This window comes from Anabrus simplex, chromosome 5, assembly GCF_040414725.1.
Source record: "Anabrus simplex isolate iqAnaSimp1 chromosome 5, ASM4041472v1, whole genome shotgun sequence".
Lineage (NCBI taxonomy): Eukaryota > Metazoa > Arthropoda > Insecta > Orthoptera > Tettigoniidae > Anabrus > Anabrus simplex.
This window is the reverse complement of record NC_090269.1, coordinates 377,494,444-377,513,885: the sequence shown is the minus strand read 5'-3', so window position 1 is coordinate 377,513,885 and position 19,442 is coordinate 377,494,444. Positions and strand designations below refer to the sequence as shown.

Sequence of the window (19,442 nt, the reverse complement as noted above, 5' to 3'; positions counted from 1 at the left end):
TCTTGTTTCTAGTTAAACTTGGTATAGCTTTTCATCGTTTCCAGGTTTATATTATTGAACTGAGAAACATAGTCCAGGATAACATCTTCGGGATACATTTATATGTTTCCACCTTATCAGGTCATAAGCAACTGCACAGCCAAGCATAATATATACTCTGCTACAGGAATCAAGTTTTAGAGGATCACACATTTTAGTATATAAAATTCATAAATGAACGTAGCACAATGAGGTTTTGGTGTAATTTAGTTGGGCTGCAGTGAGAATTGACGGTAGAATGCGTTCTTGGTTCAGGGTACTTACGGGGGTTAGACAAGGCTGTAATCTTTCACCTTTGCTGTTCGTAGTTTACATCTATCATCTGCTGAAAGGCATAAAATGGCAGGGAGGGGTTCAGTTAGGTGGAAATGTAGTAAGCAGTCTGGTCTATGCTGACAACTTGGTCTTAATGGCAGATTGTGCCAAAAGCCTGAAGAGTAAAATCTTTGAACTTGAAAATAGGTGCAATGAGTATGGTATGAAAATTAGCCTTTCGAAGACTAAATTGATGTCTGTAGGTAAGAAATTCAACAGAACTGAATGTCAGATTGGTGACACAAAGCTGGAACAGGTAGATAATTTTAAGTATTTAGGTTGTGTGTTCTTCCAGGATGGTACTGTAGTGAGTGAGATTGAATGAAGGTGTAGCAAAGCTAATGCAGTGAGCTTGCAGTTGCAATCAACAGTATTGTTAGGTTCACCAATTAAAGATCAGAAAACACCCCACTGAAATCATATATTTTTACTATTTATTCAGAAGAAAAAACAAGCACTTCTCTATGTCAGCCCTTCACATTTTTTTTTCAACACCCACACACACTCTCTAACCCAGAGATCTCTCTCTACTGCCAACCCCATCATATTAAATTTAATTTCAAATATGTTACAAACTCAACATCCTCCCACCTTGAGTTGTGGGAACAACTCAACACATCATTTATCCACATGACAATACAAAACTGAATTTACTATACACAATACAAAACAGCAAGATCACCTCTCCCCTTTCTTGTCTCTTTTGGAACTCAAAATAAATAAAAACACTTGAGATAAATATCACATAGAATAAATGAACACTTGTGAAAAAATATCACTCAATCCTCAAATCTTTTGGGTTTAATCAGCAGTCTCCCACTACTAGTTTTCAGTTTGGAGCTATCGGTCGATGATTTAACTGTCCTTCGGTCACTTTCTTTCTTTTCACACAGCTTAAATTGTCTGAAGACATAGTCTTCTGCAGATGTCACTTCGAGTGCGTATACCTTCTGCACCGGTCTCACGAGTACCCCTCTTTCAGTCTTCAGACGAACAAGTCTCACAACACCACCTTTGCCAGGGATAACTTCCATCACTCTTGCCAACGGCCAATTCAGTCTCTTGGGGTTGTCATTGTCTACTAGTACTACTTCATCCACGAAGGGTTTGTACTGACTTTTTGTATGGTGGTTCTTCTGAATTAGTTGTACAAGATACTCATTCCTAAACCTCAACTTTAAAGTTTATTTTATTTTCTGTGTATATCTGTATCTTTTGTCGAATCTTACATTTTCTATCATGTCGATATCGGGCATTCCAACCTCCTTGACCTCTTGCAGAAACATTGCAGGGGTTATTGCCATCAGGTCACTCCCATCATTGGACAGGTAGGTAAGCGGCCGAGAATTCATCACAGCTTCGATGTCACACAAGACTGTCATCATTTCTTGGTACGACAAGCACGAATTTCCCAGAACTTTCCTGAGCATTTGTTTGAGAACACCAATCAATCTTTCCCACCAACCTCCCCACCACGGTGCAGCGGGAGGATTAAATTTCCATTCAATTTCATTTGCAGAACTATATTAAACAATTTTATCCCACTGAATCGTCTCCAAGGCATTACAGACGCCATGAAAATTCGTCCCATTATCACTGTAGACTATCGCTGGCCTTCCACGTCTGGATACAAAGCGTCGAAAGGCTTCTAGGAATGTTGAGGTAGCCAAAGATGTCACAAGCTCCAGATGGACCGCACGAAAAACAGCACACGTGAACAAACAGACCCAGCCTTTCTCTCCTCCTCTCAAAATCAAAGGTCCCGCAAAGTCTACCCCTGATATCTCAAAAACCGAAGCCTCTCTCACTCTGTCAACGGGTAGATGAGCCTGTTCCGCTTCAAGATGTTTTCCATGGTATCTTCGGCAGACAACACATGATGCGATTGCACTCTTCACAATTCTTCTTCCACCGAGGATCCAGTATTTCTGTCGGAGCCCGCTGAGCAGAATCTGTGTACCAGCATGACATAAATCTTTGTGTTTTTCCCTAATGAGAGCACGAACTAAAGCATGTTTTGCAGGAAGGATAATAGGACAGCGGAAAGCATAATCATCCCGACGTGCTATTATCTTTGTTTTCAGTCTCATCACTCCCTCGTCATCAGTGAAAACACAGAGTGTGCTAAATCTCTCGTCCTTTACATCTACAAAACACTCTTTTTGTATGAACTTCATCACAATTTTCTCCGCTCTGGTCGTCTCCTCAACTGATAGTTCTGCGTATATCCTAGTTAATTTTTGTTGTTGACAATTGTGCAGAAATCTCAAGATCCACCCCATCATGCGAACTGTTTTCCGAAAACTCGAGAAATAGTCGAGGTGCCACTCTTGCGTATTTGACTTATTTTCTATTGCGGTCATAGTGTTGACTTTTCTTCTTTTTTCTTTGAACACTTCTTCATCGTTTCTTGTAACTTCGGAGCAGGGCCATTGAGTAGGGGATTGTTTCAGCCATTTCGGACCCTCCCACCATCTCTGTTCCAGTAAATGCTTTGGATCACATCCTCTTGATGCCAGGTCAGCTGGATTCATGGTTCCAGGAACATTTCGCCACTGTTCAGTTCTGGATAATCTTCGGATTTCTTGAACTCTATTCCATACGAAAGTTCCCCAAGGTTCATCTAATTTTATCCAGGATAACACTGTCGATGAGTCACTCCAATAATGAACAATAATTTCCTTTGACCTTAATGATGGTAACACTGATGTGGCAAGTCTAACATCTATGGTAGCTGCTAATAATTCCAGACGCGGTATGGTGATCTTCTTCTTGGGTGTCACTCCTGCCTTTGCTTGTACAAGCCGTAGATCCACGTTATCAATCCTCTGTACTCGCAAGAATATAACTGCTGCATATGCAGTTTGACTAGTATCGCAGAATATATATAGAGATATCTTCAACCGATTGCAGCCTTCCAATCAGACATCTGTGAATCTTAATCTCAGCCAGGAGAGGTAGTTCTGCCAACCATTTCAGAAACCTTTTCTTTGTCGATTCATTTACCTCAGTGTCCCAGTCCAGCTCAGAAGCCCAAAGTTCCTACAGAATTAATTTAGGGCAGAGAGATACAGGACATGAAAAACCAATAGGATCAAATACTCTATGAGCAGCTCTTAGTATTGTCCTCTTTGTTATTACATCAGGTATGATATCAATGACATTTGCCAGATTCAACTCAATAGTATCGTTTTCTTTATTCCAAACGAGTCCCAACACTTGTGATAGGTTTTCAGTTGTTTTGTCATGAGAATACTCCCACCCTCGCAGGTTGAAAGATGCCTTCTCCATAATTATTTTTGCCTCTTTCATGAATGAATTGAGCTCAACTTCATTGTTAACACTTGTAGTACAATTATCTACATAGAAACATTCTCTCAGCCTTTCTATTGTTGGAACCAAGTAGGGATTGTTATCAACTGCTTCTCTCTTCACCTCGTTCAAATGGAATTCTATTGTTGTCGACAGCAAGAAAGGAGAACATGCAAGACCGAAAACAACTCTATTATGACGAAACACTTTCATCTTTTCTGTACTTTCCTTATCCCACCAAAAAAATCTTAGAAAGTCACGGTCTCTAGGATGGACGCTTATTTGGAAAAATGCCTTTTCTATGTCTGCGATGACTCTAATATCATTTTCTCTGAACTTCAGTAATGAACTAGGAATCAACTCTATAAGGTTAGGTCCTTTTTCAATACAATCATTTAGAGAAGGAGTGTTCCTCTGTTTCACAGAGGCGTCAAATACAGGTCTTATCTTGGTGGTGCTGTTCTCTTTCAAGACAGGTCGATGTGGTAAATAGTGTCTGCCATTCGCCAGCTCTTCTTCGGATACCATTGCAATAATTCCTTGCCCCATTCCAATCTCGTAAGACACCATCGCATCCTCCATAATGTTGCTCAGTTTGTAGTTTCATTGTGACTGTCTCCAATCTGCGCTGAGCTATTTCGCTATTGTCTGGAAGAGGTGGATGTTGCTCGCTCCAAGGTAGACACACTTCATATCTGTTGTCTTCATTCAGCCTCACAGTCTCAAGGAAATTCTTCCTAACTCGTTCATTCTTCTCGATGGTAGATTCCTTTTCTGCAGGATCAGTAATTCCAAGAATTTCTAAGTCCCAGAGATCACAAATTTTTGTTTGTTTTGAAAACAATGATGTCACCAACAGTGACGCTGCATCCCTTCTAGGTTTATTACTTATAATTTTTCCCATTAGTGTCCACCCTAGAACAGTCTCAACTAGAACTAGACCACAATTTAGTTGATGTGTCTTTCCAGTAAGCAATTCACCTGCGACATCTGCCCCCAGTAGAATCTGTGTGGGTCCTCGGTCTAGTACGTCTGTTAAACAAATCTTCAGATCCTTTATCTCATTACTCCAAGTACCATTCCTAACATATGGGACATCTTTACAAATTATTTCTTGGCTCAAAACTTGCAGTTCCTTGGAATAGTTTCCCTCTAATCTTCTTAAACTTATGTTGTAACAATCATGCTTTACCTCTTGGGAACGTACTCCCCCAAACAAAGAGTGTATTAGAGTTTCCTTTCCGACTGACTGGTACCCCATTTGTTCAGCTAAGCCACGCACAATGTAAGATTTAGTAGACCCAGTATCAATGATCGTTCGCACTGTTTTTTGTTTACTCTTACCCATAACAACAACCGCCAGAGTTTGTAAATATACCTCAGGAGAACAAGAGACATTAGCCATAGACTTATCTACATGAGTGGCATCCTCACTAATCGACTTTCTTTCTCCCTCAAAATTATTTTTTGAAACACTTTCTTTGTCTTTGTCACCAAGTTTATAACACATTAGTACCACATGCTTCCCACCACAAACAATACATCTAATAATGGATTTACAAGCTTTACTTTGATGACTTCTCTTTAAACAATTAAAACAACAGTGCTTGTTACTCAAGATTTTCCTTCTTTCCTCCACAGTCATTTGTTGAGCTTTAATGCATTCTGAACTTGAATGAAGTTTAAGACAAAATACACACTCCTTTCTTTTAGAAATATCAGTAGATAACAAGGCAGAAGCGGTGGGGACATTTGGTTCAGCGGCTTCCCTTGGTTTTTTGCCTCCCTTAATCTTGAGCCCTTGGGATGTATTAATGTTGAACCCTTTCATTGATAATGAAATTCTTTCCTCATTAACAACTTCACTTTGGAGAAAAGCCATGAGCTGTTTCAAACGATCTTTGGAGACAGAATCACATCTGAAAGAAGTATTCCTTTGCCAGGCCCTTAGTAAGTCTTCTGGCAAGGATGATTCAATTAAGGGGTATAGCATTGCAGTACACTTTTCTGTAGTAACTCCTAAACTTTCCAGACCTGAGATGTGATTCTAATTTATCATATAAGCTACTAAGTGTTGGTTTTTCTGTAGAATTTACCGCATTGGTTAAAACTAGCTTCAGTAGTTCATGAACGTAAACTTCTACCTGTAAGTCCTCCCTACCAAATCGAGCTTGAAGACTGTCTATCGCTTTATGATAATTGTCGGCAGTCGGGGGGGAAACTTGTGACTAACTCGTACGCTCTAGAACATTCTATCATAGCTTGAATGAGATACTGGAATTTATCTTCCTCCCCCATGTCCTCATCTTCGTGTATTTTACGGAACTGACTCCAAAAATATAACCAGTCAATTATTTCCCCAGAAAACTTCTTCAGTTCTATTTTTGGAAGCCTGTATTTCTTTCTTTCAGCTATATTTTCATTTACTACACTTTGGGTAGAGGAAGCCGGCACAGTGGTATTCAAAAATCTTGTTGCTTTAGCCCTACAGCTCAAGAATTTACGTCTATATTCATCAGTTGATTCTTCCCCATCTGCTATTTGATCAACCGCACAATTATCCTCTATCATCTGTTGAAATACCAATCCATCTAAATTAGCGATAGTATCATACCTTTCTTGAAGTATTTCTAGTTGTACCTGAATTTCTTCTGTGTCTGGTTCACCATCTTGTAACGATGACATAACCTTGTTGTATACTCGTGTAAATAACCGCCGCTTTACAGTCCTTGCTTTCGTGAGGTTTTCCATGTTTTTTATTTTCACGGGGGTCTTCCTTTATTAATGATGTCCTGTCACGGTCGCCAATAAATGTTAGGTTCACCATTTAAAGATCAGAAAACACCCCGCTGAAATCATATATTTTTACTATTTATTCAGAAGAAAAAACGAGCACTTCTCTATGTCAGCCCTTCACATTTTTTTTTCAACACCCACACACACTCTCTAACCCAGACATCTCTCTCTACTGCCAATCCCATCATATTAAATTTAATTTCAAATATGTTACAAACTCAACAAGTATTCTGTAAGATGCAAGTCAGCTCCCGGACAGAACTATCTTTATATCGGTCTGTTTTTGGACCAACTTTGCTTTACGGGTGCAAAGGCTGGGTACTCAGGATATCTTATTTATAAATTAGAAGTAACAGAGATGAAATTAGCGAGAATGATTGCTGGTACAAACGGGTGGGAACAATGATAGGAGGTACTCGGAACAAGGAGGTAAAGGCTAATTTAGGAATGAACTCGATGGATGAAGCTGTACGCATTAACTGGCTTCGGTGGTGGGGTCATGTGAGACGGTTGGAGGAGGATAGGTTACCTAGGAGAATAATGGACTCTGTTATGGAGGGAAAGAGGAGTAGAGGGAGACCAAAACAACGATGGTTAGACTCAGTTTCTAACGATTTCAAGATAAGAGGTATAGAACTAAATGAGGTCAGAGCACTGGTTGCAAGTAGAGGATTGTGGCAACGTTTAGTAATTTCACAAAGGCTTGCAGACTGAACACAGAAAGGCATAACAGTCTATAATGATAATGTACATATGTACTGTATGTATGTAATCAAAAGGACTTAATGGGCCAGTCATTTGTCTCCATCACATTGAGCAGTATGCCTACCACACAGTAAACCTGATCACTGCTGTCATTTGAATTATCGTCTTCTTGTGCCGGCAATTTCTCTGCTACCGGCGTTTCATCATTCCAAGTGATGTCATGTTCACTGCCATTTCATCAGCCATGCACTCTCATTGAGAGCATTCAAGATCTCATCTTTTTGAAACTTTTAAAAATAGCTTTTTTTTTCCTGACTCTAGAGTCCAGAAAGTGAGAATCTATTTGCAGATGGTTTCTGGAGATGGTCTATGTTATTCCCAGTTCTTGTATATGTAGCAGAAGCCACCCCTTTCAAATAAAGTTGTGTTGTAGTGAATAAAGTCGTGTTGTAGAAAGCATGTCAACCCACCAGCTGATAAATAGTGTATGTTACGAGTTGTTCTTCTGAATGCAATACATAGTGACCGAAATCATTCTTTGTATAATTGCGGCTGTGAAAAGCCAGACCTTTAATTTTAAGTAATATTTCATGCTTGTTCTCTACATTTATCACATCAGGATTTACCTGAACTACTGCAATTGAGATAAGAGAGACTGCAATGTTTAGGTTAAGTATGCTATGCCCGGATAGTGCCATAAGTTCCAAAACGAAAAGAATAAAAATAAATAACAGGAAAGCATGCCGCATTTATGGATTTCTGCAGATGTGACAGTAATGCGTTTTATGATCATAATGTTTTTCTGCTAGTGGCTTTACGTCGCACAGACACAGATAGGTCTTATGGTGATGATGAGAGGAAAGGGATAGGAGTTGGAAACGGCCATGGTCCTAATTTGGAAATGGCCATGGCCTTAATTAGGGTACAGCCCCACCATTTGCCTAGTGTGAAAATGGGAAACCACAGTAAACCATCTTCAGGGCTGGCGACAGTGGGATTCAAACCCATTATCTCCCGGATGCATGCTCACAGCTGCGCACCCCTAACCGCTCAATCAACTCACCTGGTGATCATAATGTTTAATTTCATATGTCGTTGTCTCAGTTTTTTATTAATGATAGTATGTTTTGTTTGGCATCTTCGAAAATCGTGAATGTGGTTAGTGGGGACGTAAATCAGTATTATTATTATTATTATTATTATTTGTTAGGTACATTGGCAAGTAAAACAATTGTTATGATTGGATTGTTTTTGTTATGTTTTAAACCTACTTCTACCCAAAAATTACACATTTTAACCCAAGTTACGAGATATTAAACGATCGCTTGGTTAATGACCTTGCCTGCTATATTAACAGCAACAACCGTAAATATTTCTTAACTAAAATAAACTTGTTTCCTCATTCCAAGGTGGTGCATCTCTTTTTAGGCACATGTTGCATGTACCATTTTTACCGCATATCAACCTTCCTGCCATTCTTAAATCTCTGGCAGTAAAGTATTAGGAGTCTAACTCACGCCCTCGAGAATGGCAGCTAATTGTGCAAACCATTACACTGGTGGACATTCTTAACTAAAAAAAAAAAAAAGAAAAAGAAAAAAACCAGACTTATAGCATGACTGATGCGTGCTTGCAATGCGTAGGTCAGACACAAAACTATTCAGCTATTTGTGCGACGCCATCAGAGCTTCAGTAGGCCTATGCTACGGAGGCGGACATTTCATAACTATGAAACGCAGATGTACCGCACGACTTTGACACACATTTGCATTGCGCGGGTAGTACAGACAAAACTATTCACAAATTTGTGTGATGTCAGCAGAGCTGCAGTAAGGCTTGTACCCGCTTCGAAGCAGAATTGTTGTTCTTCTCTGATGAATTACGTTGGGGAGGGGAGTCGTGTATGCAAGATTTACTTTTTTTTTTCATTTTCTTTGTCTCAAAAAGCCAGGTGGATGGGGGGTGAGGGGGGTGTCTAATACACAAGTAAATGCGATAGTTCATGAAATTCTGCTGTATTAAACGTGACTGTGTCTCTGACAATTTATACAATAAATTTTAATTTTATTCAAAATTTCCTTTCATTTTGGATCATAAAATAATTTGTAAGCATCAAAATACAGTAAATGGACATGCATTCGATTAAATCGTGTCCAGTGTGTTACTTGTAATATTTCAGCTACTTCATGCTCCACAATACTGTAATTCTTTTCACTCTAATACAATTTCTATCAGCCATTCTGATGCAACTCTATGAAATATCACAGTAGAGATAATAAAGACATTAAAGAGTATCTTATGACTATGTTTAGTTTAGTTTAGTTTATGTGAGGTAGTTTAAAAGTAATACTGTTACCAAAGTGGTTTCTGATCTCTCCTTTAGAAGCTGCTAATGTGCTGTCTGCTGGTAGGCAAAGTTCAGGTCGTACTGTCACTGATGGTGATATTGACCAGCAGATTTGGATTTGGTACAAGACTTGTTTGGCTGAAGGAAGGAAACCTAAAGGTATTGAGGTATGTCGTACTTACTTTAAAAATTTAACTCAATGGATACGTAACATACATTGATGTAGGTAATTTTCTTGCAGAAAAATTGAGAATTGCTTCATATGGTAGTAAAGATAGGTAATGGAGCCTTTATGAATTCTTCCCTGTATATCCTGATTACTGAGTGATCACTTAATACCACTTACAGAGAATGTTTAAACGTATTTCAATAAAGTGAAAAACCAGTTTAAGGTTCTTCAAATAAAGTCTGTAAAGCAGCCTAGGTTGTTGCATCATTGTGTAACAGTATTTTTATGTACATGCCATAGCACCATCTAGTCAGAATGTCTGCGAGACTGACTTATTGTATGGCTTGTAATGCCAGGAGTGCCTAAGGTCATGTTCGGCTCGCCTGGTACCAGTCTTTCTATATTTGATGCTTGTTGGCGACCTGCACATCTGCATGTAGGATGATGATGGTAATGAGGTAGGGAGAGGGTGAAACCCGGTGTCGGCACGTAGCCTACTCGTGTGAATAACACTAAGGGGTCTGCCCAAAGCTTTACGTCTCCATCCGACGGACGAATAGTGTCATATGCCCTCACTCCAAGCGAATGCTTCCGAGAGGTTTGGAATTGAACACAGGCTTTTGATATGTAATCTAATGATCAGAAATTGCATGCCACCACCTCTCGTACCATGCTGGCCGACATTCTGATGGTGAAAATTATTTCCACCAGCTGGACTCAAACCAGCCAGACCGTAAAGACTTGGTACCATAACAATCATTGCCAACTTAAAGGTTGTTTATAAATATCCATGGCAAACAGTACTATTCCTTCACTGCATCATAATTTTCACATTTTCCTAAATATTGTTATAAAATTGAGGATTCCAATATGTGTGTGTATAATTCCAGCAAAACTACAGTTATAATGCAGAGTTCCTCAAACATGTAATGTTATAGTCATGGTGAGCAAAGGTGAACAGATTTTAGATCTATCCATGAAAAACAGTTTGGTCATTGACAACACTTGAGTCAAGAAAAGGACTCGCACAAGATCACATGATATAATTGGGATGACAGAAGTGGAATAGTGATTGATTACATCTTAACAGACCAAGACGTATGAAAAATTGTAAGCAATGTAAAAGTAAATCCAAGTGTAAGTTTGCATCGAGACCATAGATGTTAGTAGCTGATGTGAGAAAGAAATGACCAAATTGAGTCAAAGTTAAAGAACACAAAGGATAAAATTGTGGTGCCTTTCTGAACCAACTGTAAGAGAAGAATTTGTTGAGAATATCCACCAAATGCTTCCAAAAGATGACAGGTCTATCTCTGAGAAATTGAACACACTTAAGGAGTGCATAGTTGGGATGACTGAGAAAATCTGTACGTGACAGAGCCAGTTGAGAAAACCGAAAGAAACTGCAGGGTTGGATGATTGTGTAAGGAGAGCTATCACCAACAGAAATAATTATTCCTTTAAATGGAATGTTTTATATTTCCACCATTGAAAACTTAATAGATATGGATACATGTGTTAGTACATGTTTCACTCAGTGAGACCTCTTTCAGCTAATGAATTAATTGCAGAAATCACATAAGATGAGCTCTGTACAGAACAAGAATCCAGGGAAACGCAAGTGTACTAGAAGAGAAACTAATTATTTACCATGAGAGAAGGTTGCAGGTCATAACAATTGCTTATAATAATAACAATAATAATAGTAATAATGGTGTGTGGCCTTTGGAGAGGCCTGGTCAGGTCTTTCGAGTTGATGCTGTTTAGGCGACCTGCGTGTCTGTGAGGTTGGAGCTCTACATAATATGAATTCTAATGCTGAAGGCAGCACAGCACCCAGCCCCCGAGCAAGGGGAATTAACTGATGAAAGTTAAAATTCCCAACCCGGCTGGGAATTGAACATGGGACACCTTGGACCAAGGATCAGTCTGCTGACCGTTCACAGTAATAAATATAATGTTATTGTTTTTACATCTCACTAACTAATTTAACAGTTTTTGGAGAAGCCGAGGCACTGGAATTTTGTCCTGCTGGAGTTCTTTTACATGCAAGTAAATCTACCGACACGAGGCTGACATATTTGAGCATCTTCAAATACCACTGGACTGAGCCAGGATCGAATCTGCTAAGTTGAAGTCAGAAGGCCAGCGCCTCAACCATCTGAGCCACTCAGCCCGCGAACCATTTAGCCATGGAATTTTTAAACCAAAAATATGAATTGTAAGGAAGATGTGGCAAAGAAACTGGATCAAGAAGGAAATACAAAATTTTGTATAGCATGTTCAAAAAACAGAGAAGAAACTGAAGTCATCTGAGCAATAGAGTTCCCAAATGAAGAAGTTGCAAGAAATGATACATATTACAGAATGATAATTCAATACTTTACTGAACCATAAATATGATAATAAGATTAATGATGATCCTCCAGTTATTTGAAACTGTAATCTAGCAGGAGAAGCAATGACCTTGCTCAAAGTAGAAAGAGCAATGAAGAACATGAAAGGAACAATTCACCTGGTTCAGATGAATTCAATGTTGTTATGATTAAAACACTTGGGAAAATAGGGAAACACAATTTTTGCTTTACGTTGCACCGACACAGATAGGTCTTATGGCGACAATGGAATAGATAAAGTCTAGGAGTAGGAAGGAAGCGGCCGTGGCCTTAATTAAGGTACAGCCCCAGCATTTGCCTGGTGTGAAAATGGGAAACCATGGAAAACCATCTTCAGGGCTGCCGACAGTGGGGTTCAAACCTATTATCTCCTGGATGCAAGCTCACAGCTGCATGCCCCTAACCACACAGCCAATTCAGCCAGTAAAATAGGGAAATAGGAGAGCAGTGGAATAGGAGAGCAGTGGATGTACAGAATCTTCAGAAAGAGTTGGACAGGAAACTAAATAAAGATTGAAAATGAAGAATGATCATTCCATTCTTTAAGAAAGAAGCAAAGAAAAATGTACCAACTATAGGGGAACTGAAGTGCCAGAAGACATTATTACCCATGTCAGATATCTCTACCTAGAGACTAAGAGCTGTCTTCATATTCAGGCTACCCCTGTGGGTGGGGGGCACAGACAAAGAATACACCCACAGTATCCCCTGCCTGTAGTAAGAGGCGACTAAAAGGGCGACCAAGGGATGATCGTATTAGAACCATGAAACTACTTGTGCTTAGTACCACGATGCGGGGAACACCATGGGTCGCTTTTACCTGTGCGTAGTACCACTATGTTAGGTACCAAATAGGTTTGTGATTAGTAGCACGCTGGAGCACCGTGCGATCAGGCTTTTACAGTACCTATATAAACGACACCACGGTTCTGGCTTGCCTATGATTAGTACCCACTATATAAGGAACACCCCGGGATAGTACTAGTCCCTATGGTTAGTACACTTATGTGCTGAAAACCATAGGTTTGCGTTGCCTGTAAATGGCGCTGCAATGTGCAAAACACCATAGGTCTGTATTACATGTGCGAATTTCATTACCTGTGAGTAGTACCATAATGTGTGGAATACCGCGAGTTTACACTACTTATGATTAGTACCACACCATGACAAATACCATGGTTGTACTTTCCTACCGATAAGTACCATTATGAGGGGCCAATGACTTGGATTCTAGACCCCTTTAGACTGCAAGCATCATCGATTCAGTATTGTGCTATAGAAGCAGTCCCTTGGCCAGTAATACTATTGTTTTACGTCAGTTTCTGTGACTGAGGCATTGCGGGTTGGCTCCACTGATTGTTTTAAATTCATATCCATATTCCATAAATTTACATTCATGTCCATCCATTCATTCTTCATCCTTGTGTTTTGAATTCTGGTCACTGGAGGATTATGGACTTTTATCTTGTCACTGCACTTCTTCTCATTTCGTACCACTAGGGATCAGTGACCTAGATGTTAGGCCCCTTTAAACAACAAGCATCATCATCATATTCAGGCTTGTAGGACATAGTGGTTTGCAATCAACAATAGAGTTCAATGTGGTAGTTGTTTATCCCCACTACTCTTCATTACTGTGATGGATGAGATAATAAGTGCTGTTAAAAGGGAAGGTTTGATGACATCATGCTGTGGGCTGAGACTGAAGCTGAAGTGCAGGCAAGAGATAGTTTAATGATATGGGGCTAAACATCAACAAAATATAGGACAGTTGGCTTGGTTATGAGCAGGAAACCTGAAGGGATTCATCTCCAATTCGTCATCAACTTGGGCAACTATATCTGTTCTACCTACACCTTCCAGCTTGAAAGCAACAATAGAATACACAGTTCCACTTCTCTGTTCGTCACCTCGTCATTTTCCCCTAGTCTTATCTTATCTAGTACCAATCTTGACCTATGGGCTTAATTATATATATAATCTTTCTCCACTCGGAGGCTGCCTAAGACAAAGAATACACAAAAACAAATTCATTCAAAAATTAAAAAATAAAGTAAATTACATCTCAGTCTGGCAAATATAAGTGTTGTCAGAGAATCAAAGACCCCTGAGTGTTTTCAGCCCCCAGTTGATGAACTCCTTGTAACTGATGTTGAAGGTCGTCATCAGCTCTATCGTCTTCTTAGGGACTGTTCCTCTCGCACCGATCATGAGACCCCTCACTGCTATGTCGTCCAGCTCGTATTTATGCATATAATATGGCACTGTCGGCAGGTAGGACTTCTTTTCTATGTCTACTTCGTCTGGTTGATCGGAGTGCATTTCAAATCTTTCTGTGGGGTCTAATATATATCCTTTCCTCTCTTTAAAGGCAATTATTTTTAAGTAGTCCACAGTTAACACTAGTTACCTGCAATATCTTGTTTCCCATTGTTGACAGATACAAGAGATTCTACTGTACATCAATTTTTTTTTTGTCTTAGATTCATCTCTGTGGTAGATTCTTTATTATGTGATTGAAAACACTGCTGAGTGAATCCCTTTTGATGGTTTCTGTATACAAGCTTTGTACTAAAGTCACTTTCTATTCGAAGTGCCCACTACTATATTACCTTTATCTTTGATTTTTGTCTCCTTTCCTTCCCTTTCTTCTTTTGTTATCTCTGCTGTTTGTCTTTTCTCCTCACTGATTCTCATTCTTTATCCTTAAATCTTCCAGTTTAGTACATCAAACTGTTCTTGCATTGCTTTCTGTCATCCTTTTCTTTTAATCATAATATCATTTGCTAGCAAAATTATGTTCATTCTTGTCTTTGTTTTTGCTACCTCATAATCTCTCTTAAACAGAACACATGTTTTTTACCTTTTAATTAAATAAAATGAGGGGCTCAGAAGTGAATAATGAGAAGGGACATGGCATGTTTAATAGCAACCACAAAGTCGTCAATGTTGTGAATCACTTGTGGTTGCTATTAAATAAATAATGAGTAAATAAATAAGTAGATGAATAAATGAGTAAATAATGCTAAGGGACATGGCTTGTTTAATACCAATCACAAGTGAATCACAACATTGACAAGTTTGTGGTTGACCGGGTGAGTTGGTCATGCAGTTAGGGTCGTGCAGCTGTGAGCTTGCATCCGGAAGATAGTGGGTTCGAACCCCAGAAGATAGTGGGTTCGAACCCCACTGTTGGTAGCCCTGAAGATGGTTTTTGGTGGTTTCCCATTTTCACACCAGGCTGTACCTTCATTAAGGCCACAGTCGCTTCCTTCCCACTCCTAGCCCTTTACTGTCCCATTGTTGCCGTAAGACCTGTCTGTGTCAGTGCAACGTAAAGATAATTGTTGTTCTGTTGTAGTTTCTGGTTGCTATTAAACATGCCATGTCCCTTACCATTATTTTAATCCCAAGCCCCTCAAATACAATTAAAGGCTACATTGTATTCCCTATGTCAGTCCAGTTTCAATTTCAAACCATACTATTTTGCTCACTTGCACTTTTTAAGTGAAAAAATATAAAACCTATTTAGAAGAATATATTTTATATGATTTATAACTGTTCGTATCTTCAATATCTCAAAACTACTGGGAAAGAAGACATATACAGTAGAAGTCCGTTATAGTGAGAATTCATAACAGCGAAAAATTTACTCGCTATAACGGATTGTCGTTATATCCGATTTTTTGTATAAAAGTCTGAAAACCCTTCATGCACTTTAAAATCGGTATGAAACGGCAATCAGTTTGTTCAAAACTTGCGTTTCCGTAGATGATATCCACACTACGGCTTACTTGTTTGTTATTTTTCGTAATCCGATACTACGTGAAAGTGTGTGTTTAATTTAATTCTGAAAAAAATATAGTACCGTATATCTCCGAATCCAAGATGAACCCCACTTTTTCCTTCAAAAAATTTAAATCAGGCTCAAAAAGAAGTTTGTAAAATCATATGAATGCCTTGTCTTACAGTAGGCCTACGCATTTTTAGACTATTTTTTTGGCACCGAACATTGACTTTCGTCACGCCGTATTTCTTTATTTTTGGTGGCTGCACAATTATTTATTTCCGCGGGTGTAAGGACCATTAACTCAACATTGGCATCATAATACCGAAGAGAACTCGTTGAAAATTTTAAGGGCAATACCTATTCCATGCGTCTCTACAATACAATGATCCATCTGGAAATTATTCTTGCTGTCTATAAAACTGTTACTTTTACGCAGCGTCAGATATAACCGGCTGCCGCTACACGCACGTCTCACTTGTCGGGTTCGGCCAAATTCAGCGGCTAGCGATGTACTGGCCTAATTGCGAACGTTGAAAGTCAACGAACGAGTTTATTGCTCCACGGTATGGCCATTCCGCCCTTGTGTTTTTCGTGCACATACCTCACAATTTCATCTTCAACTTCTTTAAAGCGTCCTTGTTGCGGCCCACTGAATGCATTTTTTGTACAGTGCGCAATTTTTTAGCTCTTTGTCTTCACGCTAACGCCAAATATTGGCTTCAGTTAGGCCTATGCCGTATTTTCTTGCGGCTGCACAATTATTCTACATTTCTGTGTGTTTAATAAACATTAACTTATAATTGGCATCATAATATCAACTAGAACCCGTTGAAAATTTGCCGCCAATACCTTTTCCACGTATCTTTACAATACGACTATCCATCACGAAAATATTCCTGTTGTCTATAAACCTTAATTTTACTAAGCGTCAAGTACAATAGACGCGTTATGACTCTGCCACTGAGTAGCCATGGCTTTTCTAAGAATTCGAAGGGTCTCATGCTTTGATGTCATTCTGCAGATATGAAAAACACACAGGCTCTGTACAGCCGGTTGTCGTGGATAGCGATGTGTAGTAAAGAGGCGGTCGTTTATTGTCAACGAGTTCTGTGCGCGTGTGAAAAGAAGCAGCGTTGTTACCGCGGTAGTTGCCAGTGGTATCCATTAACTTACTGTTAGGCCGCGAATCCAACAACCCTTGAGTTTTCGCATGAGATTCTGAGAAAAAAAAAAGTCTTGGATTCGGAGAAATACGGTATCACTCCAGAGATTTTTGTGGCAAACACCTCAGCTTTCTTCTTCAAACAGCGTCACCTAACCTATCCGTATATGTAGCCTATCGTGAAAACATATTTGAAACGCATGTAGAGAAATAACCTCCTCGCGAAAAATTATATGTAAATAGCCATAACTAGACGCGACAAGATATGAAATATCCTCTGAAATCAGTGATGTACTCTGCCATGTCTTGAGGTGTATCACATTCTTACTTAATTTCTGTATATAACATTAAAATTAAGATATCGTTTACTTCAGTTTTTATTTTTAACGAGTTAACAACTGCTATCGGCCACGTTATTTACGCATTTATTATGAAAAGGTGTTTTCCTCTTTCATTTCGAATTTTCTTTAGAGAACAGCATTCAATGGGTATTACTAATAAACTCCAAAATCGCCTTTGAATGTCAACGAGAGAGCTCGCAAATGCTCAAAGTGAGAAAACTGTACCGTACCGAAGATGATCGATAGCATTTTGTTGCAAACGTTTCAGTTTTATTCAAACAGCATCATGTAACCTAACTGAACCGTACTATATGTATGATGAAAACACACTTCAAGCGCCAGTAGAGCCTTTCCGTAATTTAACCAGACGCGACAAAATATAAACTAACCTCTGAAATCAATTAAGCACTCTGCCATATCTCAAGGTGTATCCCATTCTTACTTAATTGCAGTATTGAGCCTCAAAATTAAACGGTCGTTTAGTCAGCCTTAGTTTTAACGAGTTAACAACCATTATCGGACACGTTATTTACGCATTTATTACGAAAATATGTTCTCTTTCATTTCAAATTTTCTTTACGGAACAACTGTCGACGGATATTACTAATCGACTCCGACATCGCCTTCGAATGTCGACGAGAGAAATCGCTAGTGCACATAGCGAGGAAGCGATGCCGAAGGAAATCGATCGCATGCAATATCATCGCTGGGGTGCATAAATATCGGTAATGGAAAAAAATTGTGCGCGCTTAATCACTCGTAATAACGGATGCGCCAGTGATAGGGTTCTCGCTGTAACCGAAGGACGGTACACAGTTTAATATAGGAATTTTGAAGGGACAGAAAAATGTAGTCACTACAACGGAGTTCTCGTTACATGCCATACTCGCTATAGCGGACTTCTACTGTATTAACAGATTATACCTTATAATCTTTTTCAGGTACTTTCTAAATTTTATTTATTCATAAAATTAGTTTTAACAGATTGAAGAACCTATAAATTAACTGAGTCAGAACTGACAAGAAATGGCTTCCATAACAAAATATGTTTTAAATGTGTAAAATGCAATAATGAGAATGTTTTCTGCTAACAAAGGGTTCTGATTTATTTAGTATCTGTGTAAAATTGTTACAAAAATGCTCAAACTTTGGGCTCCAAAATCTTGGGAGTAAGGAGATGAACTGCTTGACTAAGCGGCATACTCCAAGCTGTTGGTAGAGGGAGTGCGTAGATGAATAAGCTTAAATGGAGTTTTTAAAAGTAGAAAAGATTATAGGATGAGATAAAATTGGAATTATAGAGGACAACTTGGGGCAAATATTCATTTATAAAAAGAGTAATTAGGGATTGGAATAATTTACCAAGAGTGATATTTGATAAAAATATTTGAAGGAAAGTCTAGGTGAAAAATTGATAGGGAATCTACCACCTGTGTGACAGCCCAAAATTCAGATAAGTATGATTGATTGATTGATTGATTGATTGATTGATTGATTGATTTATTTATTTATTTATTTATTTATTTATTTATTTATTTATTTATTTATTTATTTATTTATTTATTTATTTATTTATTTATTTATTTATTTATTTATTTATTTATTTATTTATTTATTTATTTATTTATTTATTTATTTATTTATTTATTTATTTATTTATTTATTTATTTATTTATTTATTTATTTATTTATTTATTTATTTATTTATTTATTTATTTATTTATTTATTTATTTATTTATTTATTTATTTATTTATTTATTTATTTATTTATTTATTTATTTATTTATTTATTTATTTATTTATTTATTTATTTATTTATTTATTTATTTATTTATTTATTTATTTATTTATTTATTTATTTATTTATTTATTTATTTATTTATTTATTTATTTATTTATTTATTTATTTATTTATTTATTTATTTATTTATTTATTTATTTATTTATTTATTTATTTATTTATTTATTTATTTATTTATTTATTTATTTATTTATTTATTTATTTATTTATTTATTTATTTATTTATTTATTTATTTATTTATTTATTTATTTATTTATTTATTTATTT

General features: G+C 37.8%; 1 protein-coding gene across 1 annotated transcript in view; it reads left to right on the top strand.

Annotated features, from left to right (window-relative positions):
- Positions 1 to 19,442, top strand: part of LOC136874552 (uncharacterized) — a 188,851-nt gene that overhangs the window by 66,485 nt on the left and 102,924 nt on the right. The window contains exon 7 of the mRNA XM_068227842.1: positions 9,551 to 9,681. Within this exon, the coding sequence (XP_068083943.1) occupies positions 9,551 to 9,681 (131 nt within the window). The remainder of the gene's footprint in view (positions 1 to 9,550; positions 9,682 to 19,442) is intronic.